Below are 7,617 nucleotides of genomic sequence, written 5' to 3'. Positions count from 1 at the left end.
TATATAGTTAAGAGAGTCATTAATATATATATTATTATCAGACATCTATTTCATCTATAATCAGAATAGATAAGACAGCTCTACATTATTTATATAATTCTCAAATTAATATACATCTTCACAGTATGATATAATCTCTTAAAAAGAGTTATATAAGTTAAGACTCTTATCAAGATTCAGTAAACAGCTCTGATCAGAATTCTGTTCACATTCTGAATAATAATAATATAAACTCTTAAAATAAAGATATATATTCTCTCTTTACACACTCAGCTGTAATAGTAAGTCTGAAATATTATTATCAGTCTCTGTATACTCTTATAATTTTATCTAATACATGAGCCTCTTAGAAGAGTTATAACAGATATAATCTGTAATAAAGACAGACATTACTACTCACTAGAGAATATGATAAGAATATTTCATAGAGAGAAGATAAAATTAATAGAGATAATTAATTCATATCTCTCAGAATTATGACAGAAGTCAGTACTCAAAGATATCTATCTTAACTCTAACAGAATCAGAGTCATTGAGAGAGCTATAAAAATAATAAAGAATTTAATTAAGACAGTCTTTACTGATACTATAAAGAAGAACTTAATACTTGAAGTAGCAGCACTGATTATAAATGAATTATATTATATTCAGTATAATATACAAGTTAGTATTAAGTGAGAAAAGTACTGAACTATTATAATAGCTGAGCTGCTAGTAATATATTATGAACTCTATCTAATATAAAGATCTTACTTAAGTGAGAGAATATTATCTTCTTATTAATATTATATATATATCATTCTTAGTGACTTTTATATTACTCTTTGAGTCATTATAAATATCTTAAAACAAGTTAAAGAATAGATAATTCAGAATATTCTGTATATAATAAAAGAGCTGAAATTTATATAGATATAGATCTCTATCTTCAGTGAGTATCAGAGTACAGTGAAATTAAGAGAAATAAAATAACTAATTAACTTATCAAGCAGTCAATTAACTTAAACTCAATATATAATTTTTCAAAGCCTGTCTCATATCTTAGAGAAGTCAGCTGTAACAGTATTATATAAAAGTAAAGAGATAAATAATTCTCAATAATAAAGAAAACTTATCTGTAGAAGATAGATGCAGTTCTTTCAGATTAATATATCTACTATCTATATATCACTTTTTCAAGATCTTGAGTAAGACTTCTGATATAACTCAGAACAGGTTACTTATAACTGAATAAATTCTGAAACTGAATAAAATACACTGATAATAATAAATATGAATATGAGATAAAAGAATTAGTTTATTATATTCTAGTAGACTATTTAAGACTGCAGTAATAATATTAAGTTCTGTAATAAAAGATTAAGAACAGATTTAATAATATCTCTCTAATACTAGAGAGTAAATCATTAAACTGAATAATAAATGAGACAGAATGAAAAATCAGTAGAAGAGATCTTAATACAATTCTAGACTTCACTGAAAGCTTAAAAAGATTTTAAGACAGAGATAACTAGAGTAGATCACTCACAGACTCTGATAAGATATTAAGATTGTGTATGTAATTAGACTTGAAAGAATAGATGAGAGTAGCTGTAATAATAATAGCCTGTATATTCTAATGAGAAAGAGGTCAGAGTAGCTGATTCAATTAATCAAATTAATCAATCAAGGTTGCGAAACTGTATCAATACTGTATCAATACTGTTACTCTTACTTAAAAGATCTTGAAAGTTATCTCAGCAGGCTTAGACTCTCTGACTCAGTTTGAATGAGTTACAGTATTATTATTAACTAATTCAGTATGATACTAATCTACTTTTAATACAAGTTATATACTCAGAGCAATTCTCATCAGAGAGTCTGAGAAGAAACAGTTTCATCTTCAATGAAGATTCTCAAGATTTACAAGAATTTTTCAAATTCTTTAACTTTGACTTTCTATTACTATATATTCACATATCTTTGAGATTTGAAAATCATCTTAGCTTATAGCTAAAGAGAAGAAGAATAGAAATATTTCTTTAATATTTTAAAAAAATCTATATTTAAGATAGATGTATACTCTTGAAAATGATCATATTTTTTGATCTTAGAATTTCTAAGAGTTTTTTTTTATATAAGAAATTGAATTAAAATTTCTGTGTTTAAAAACACACTAGTTAACTTTGAGATAATACTTCTATTCTAAGAACTTGAGATATGAATATAAAAATCAGATACATTATGAGAACATTATTATTCTAAGATTCTAAGATAATACAGAAATGATGAATCTATGAAGTTGAGTTGAAATTCTCTTTCATACTCAGAGTACTGAGTAAATTATTCTTATATTACTAATAATCAGGAATCATTTCTTCTCAGATACTTTGTAAGATATTATCACTCACATGACCTGATTTTACTATTTGGATTAGCTTATTGCTTATTTGAGATTAGCTCATGACATAATCATCAATCCAGTGTTAAAACAGCAATGAATATCTGGAGAAGCGTCTGAGCTTGCTGAGATAACTTGAAAGAGTGTTAAGTTATTCTTTTTCTTCCCTTTGTTCTCTTTGTTCTCTTTGTTTGATTTCTTCATTTCATTTCACTTTACTATTTCTTCATCATCACTACAACTATTACAATACAGATCGTCTTCCACGCTTCCTGTTGATATGCATCTAGAAATAGGATTTACAGAAGTAACTAACTTTCATAGACTATTGAACTGTTCAACGCGGAAAACGCAAAAGTACAGACAATCAAACATTGCACTGGACGGAGAATGCAATTCATAAGATTCAGCGTTAGTTGTCACTAGATACAACCACACGTCCGAAATCATTTTACAAATAAGGCTGAGACAGCCAGTACGTGCTTCTGTGGTCATGGTATCCTAATTGTACATGGTCTCGAGAGGCCGCGTATGATTGAATGCACGAGCGAATTCCTCGTTTGATGCCGCGGCCATATTCGCCACTCAAAATCCGGAATTTCTAATTCCGAATGCCCAATTTCTTCATTGGTGCAAAGCAAAGATAGTTCTATTTTTGGGTAACTAATTTTCCTTTTGATTTATTAGACTTTCCAAAAAGAAAACAAAAGACGCATGTATGACAGAAAATCAAATCGTCTTGGGGTGGAAATCCCGTATGTGCTGTGTCACGGCATCGTTGCGAGAAAAGGTCTTTTCCTCTGTACGTAGGCGGCACCGCAGCTTTTGCTTGAGGGTGTTGTGGATTGTATCTTCGTGCCTTATAAGATTGTAATGACGAGAAAAGACGGAGTTGCAAGGCTTGCTAGAAGGATTGATTTCGCAGCGGCGGGGTTCTGCGGATTTTTCACCTACTTTTGTCAGTTAATCATACTCACCATGTCAATGCTGTTTAGAACACTGTGCTTACGGTAGTTTCATTGAAAAATTCAGTTTTGTATGCGCCACGGTTGAAGCCCGTTAGGGAAGTCGCGATGATAGATGTCCTTCGTCAGGCCATTGTACGGCTCGATGCTTCATACGCGTCATCCGCATCTGAAGACAAGACGCTGAATAGTTTGTTCCAAATTGAGTGTTTACTACCTTCACAACTTCTCTCCAACATAAATTCCGTTCTGTGCTCAATAATTGAACAAGATCGTTTTCGCGGTCCATCTGTGATGATCTTGACCTTCGCCCCGAATTTCTTCGCGCCGACCCGGATCGGCGGCGCTGTGAGACTTCTACCCCTTGACTTCTTTTTCTGACACGCTGCATTTTAAGAAGCGCAGCAGGGTTTGGCGCAATATTCACATGGCATTTTCCAGAATCGGGTCGCATAACTACAGTTCTAGGTTGCGTGGCGCCAGTGAGAGGTCTTGAGCCAAACCCTCCCCCTTTGATTCCGTTGGAAAATGACTATCCGGTGTATCGGGATGAGGAAGGTCATAAGTGAAGATACTAGGTTGCACGTAGTTTGTGGTAGTCGGTCCACTTATCCCAAGTCCATGTGTTGGGGATTCAATAATATCATGATATTGGAAATCATGATTGCTCTGTGACGGGTTCTGTCTTGGCTCAAGAAAAGGTGTGGCGCAGAGACTAATTGGCGTCGGCATGGACCAATTTGTATGCGCTGTACCACTGTATGATATCTGCTTTTCAACCTCATCCTCATGAGCATCAGTACGCTCCTCAGTATTAATGATATTTTGCTCTTCAACTTCAACCTGGTCCGAATATCGTGGATATTGAGGAACGTAGTGGGGTTTGAAAGCAAGTGAAAGAGATGCAGACAATTGCCTCGATTGATCAGAGATTATGCTGGCTCGCTGCTCGCCTTGATATGACAAGATGTTGCTTGATACTAAATCGTTTCTATCCCGCACTTCGAAACAGCTAATAAACCTGTCAGTAATCTCGCACAGTTGGGTTGGTATACTATTCCACATACCCGTCAAACCGAGTGACATCTGGAAATCCCCAAAGATCCACTGGTTTCAGTGTTCTTGAGTTGCTTGACTGCTCTTCAATCCACTGATGCTCATGGCTGAGCGGCAAATTCTGTTGTGCTTTTGCATTCATCTCGTGTGATATAATGAGGGGCTGAGTTCGAGAGGCTTCTGGGAAAGACCAGACAGTGAAGTATATCAAAATACAGATCAAGACAGGGTCACTCCTATCCCTTTATGCTTGCGGACAACCAGCCAAAACCAGTAAAATGATGAAAATATGAGCAGGACCTGCCAAGCGGAGTAGCCGTTTTTGACAGCCCACCTCTTGATTGTTTCCGGGCGCCGGTACCAAAATCGCGCATGCATGTAACAAGGCGCGTAACAAGGCAAACGGTTCATATGGCCCTTCCCTTTGCATAAGGACAAGCAAGCGAAAACCATCTCCTGTCGGGATATGGACCCGTACAAGCCACCAGTTGCAATGGGAGCCCATCCCCAGATTCTAGCGGTGTATCGTTTCCCGGGTCGACGTAAGGCGCAAACAAGGCAACGAGCGGGCGGACAAGATGCATCAATCAGGAAAACACAGCCGCCATTAGATCACAATCTCCGTCACCCCAGTCTGATGATCCAGTGAAGGCAAACAGGCGCTGATGATGTCCTGGGCTGCTGGATGACAGGGCTTCGGATTTCTGTTGGCAAAATGTTAGGCCGGCCGAGAAAGTGATAAAATACATTAGCCAACGCCAAACATCACAGCCACATCAGCAATACCCCAATCCAAGGAGTCAAAACCATTCCAAATGTCATCAGACACCTTTGAGATGGCCATCAGTAAGAAACAATGTCACAGTTAGATTGTCATCCAGGGCGAAACCCAAAACAGTGCTCCGTCTCCAAAAATTCTCCCGGCCAGAATGTCAAGGCCGGACGCTTGTGGAGCACCTCTCATTGATATAGAAGTGATGCACAACTTACGCGCCCTCGACTGGTATAACCTTGTCATTATTTTAAGCTTAAAGTACGTGTAGCCATTGTGTAACCGCTAGCTTTATAAGTCAGGAGGATAGTCCAGAGTGCAGTAACAATCGGCTCGCGCCCCAAGAACAGACCATATGCAGTAAGGCAGTTATTGAGGCCCGTACAAGCCATCACTTGCAATGGGAGCCCTTAATTCCAGCTGTGTATAGTTTAGAATTTGACATAGATAGCTGAGGTTTTCAACAGCATCCGGAATTTCCAATTTTCCGGGATGCACTATTTCTTATTGGCGCAAGCAAGGATGTCTATTTTGGGGTAACCAATCTTTTTCTTCAGTTTAACAAAATTATCAACCAGGAACAAACGACGCAATGGATGACAGAAAATCAAACAAAGCCCCTACATCAGATAGCGACGAGTAAACAACATGAAATAAGGAATTCGGAACTACGAGCGCCCAGGCTTGTATATCAATCAGCATCCTGCAACCCATGTTACAACCAGTGACGGAACCTCTTTCGCTTCCCATATTCACTATCGGTTTCAACTATCCTCTATTCCATGTTTTCAGAATCGCCACATAACCGCAACTCCAGGCTTCACGCCATCCTCGGTATTGAAGTTTTAGTTTCACTCCACAATTCTTACACGCGCTGTCCAACAAGTAGGCTCTGTCTTCCCAATATTCGGCGTATGAATGAATGGATACCAGCTTTAACTCTGCTGAAGCTGCGGTGATATAATCTATCAGCAATTGGGGCAAGGTGTCTTCGTTCGCTTCATCGTTCGCCTCTTTCACGTAAAGACATTCCAATGCGGGAGGCAGATGATTGATTAGTGGCGATTGACGTGATACTAGGGATTCCGCCGGCACTTTGAGCGTGGTGAGGGTTGGCAGCGTGGCAAAGTTAAAGGTGGCTAGATGCACCTCGCCATGAAGGTGGTTAAGGCAAAATGACCTAAGGCTGCCCAATTGAGATAGCAAGCGTGCGACGCTTTCATCCGCCGATGGGCTGGTCTCCCATCCCGCCGTTTTCACCAATTCGTTCATTTCGTCCACCTGTCTGGTATCATCTTTTCTCAGATCACCGATCTCGATCGTTTTGATATGTCCAGCCAGGGTTGAATCTTTATTGATCATTGCCGACAATTTCAACACATGCAAATATGCCTTCTTGGAGGCGTCCAAGTTTACTGTCTCATAAAGACATGGCTCGATCGAGTGGAGGAAGGATTTGCAGGTACGGACTAGATGTGCGATGTCTTTCGTGTTCAGGTGGCCCGCAATCTGCCGTTTCAGTTCAACGGGTAGTGTGGTGATATTTGCCTTCACGTCTATGAACTCACTATCGGGGACACTCGGACGAGACATCATGTCACCCATTCCAATCAAGAAGTATCCCTAACATATTCCGATTAGTACTTCCATTTATCTGGAGTCGATAGAGCTTCTTGGCCTTACCCTGTGTGGAAAATTGACCTGGCTTTGGAACGGAGGCTGAGGTCTGTTCCTCAACTCTGTTAATGCAACAGCAGCGATCCTCTCTCCCTCATCTGGAGAATTCAACAGAGATCGGACATCCATTCTCAACAACTCGCCACCCGGCAAAGAATAGCGTGTCTGACCGGCAGATAGAGCTGGTTCGCTGAGGCAGGGTCAAAAACGGTTCGTGTGCTGAAGTGCACTGGCTCTTGTTAAAACCTGATTTCTTTGTCGCCGAAGAAATATTTTGACCAACTGGACAGATAACCACACCGCGGCTATTACAACTGTCCAGAAGGCCACACCTAGCAAGATTAAAGGAAGGGTAAAAACTAGAAATAAGCTTAAAATCCTTTTGGAACGGGAGCCGAGGAGATGGTTGAGATTGCTCATTTGTTTCAGATTCTGTGATTCCATGCCAGCTAGCATTGTGTATGCACAGAATAAGAGATGAGGGAAGGGTGGGTGCAAGGCCTCTCTTTATGGAGTCTAGCAAGAGACACAACAAGGTCCAGAGTGCAAGCCAGCCTTACCGGGGAGCTCAGACTGGGCCCCTGGAATTTGTTAGCACGGAACAAACGGTTCGGATCTTCGCTTCGCCCAACCCAACTGGGGATCAATATGTGCATGGCCATCCATACCCAATAAGCCACGAAGGTACAGGAGGGTTGACGGCATTTGCTTATGTACGGTATGACACCATTCATTTCATTCTCCAGCAGCATTTCCACCAAGCAACG

The 7,617-nt window shown here is 39.3% G+C and overlaps 2 protein-coding genes across 2 annotated transcripts; both read right to left on the bottom strand.

The window, feature by feature from the left end:
• Positions 1-2,514: 2,514 nt before the first annotated feature.
• BDBG_07316 (uncharacterized protein) lies at positions 2,515-5,582 on the bottom strand. The gene is made up of 3 exons (XM_031723038.1): positions 4,413-5,582; positions 3,390-4,357; positions 2,515-3,330 (listed from the first exon to the last, which is right to left on the bottom strand). Exons 1-2 carry the CDS (start codon positions 4,541-4,543, stop codon positions 3,802-3,804), a joined length of 687 nt encoding a protein of 228 aa, XP_031580107.1. The 5' UTR covers positions 4,544-5,582; the 3' UTR covers positions 2,515-3,330; positions 3,390-3,801.
• Positions 5,583-5,921: 339 nt separating this feature from the next.
• On the bottom strand, positions 5,922-7,441 carry BDBG_07315 (uncharacterized protein). Its single transcript, XM_002622317.2, has 2 exons — positions 6,857-7,441; positions 5,922-6,796 (listed from the first exon to the last, which is right to left on the bottom strand). Exons 1-2 carry the CDS (start codon positions 6,977-6,979, stop codon positions 5,942-5,944), a joined length of 978 nt encoding a protein of 325 aa, XP_002622363.1. The 5' UTR covers positions 6,980-7,441; the 3' UTR covers positions 5,922-5,941.
• Between the last annotated feature and the right edge of the window lie 176 nt (positions 7,442-7,617).

This window comes from Blastomyces gilchristii (genome assembly GCF_000003855.2).
Source record: "Blastomyces gilchristii SLH14081 genomic scaffold supercont1.18, whole genome shotgun sequence".
NCBI classification, from domain to species: domain Eukaryota; kingdom Fungi; phylum Ascomycota; class Eurotiomycetes; order Onygenales; family Ajellomycetaceae; genus Blastomyces; species Blastomyces gilchristii.
The sequence above is the reverse complement of the archived record's forward strand: the minus strand, read 5'-3'. Positions and strand labels throughout refer to the sequence as shown.

Excerpts from the sequence above, each read along its gene's own strand:
- BDBG_07315 (XM_002622317.2), bottom strand. The coding sequence starts at position 6,979 with ATGGATGTCCGATCTCTGTTGAATTCTCCAGATGAGGGAGAGAGGATC. Across the intron at positions 6,797-6,856 it reads AGGTCAATTTTCCACACAGG|GGATACTTCTTGATTGGAAT; the intron begins GTAAGGCCAAGA and ends GGAATATGTTAG.
- BDBG_07316 (XM_031723038.1), bottom strand. The coding sequence starts at position 4,543 with ATGAATGCAAAAGCACAACAGAATTTGCCGCTCAGCCATGAGCATCAG. Across the intron at positions 4,358-4,412 it reads GATGTCACTCGGTTTGACGG|CTGTTTCGAAGTGCGGGATA; the intron begins GTATGTGGAATA and ends CAGGTTTATTAG.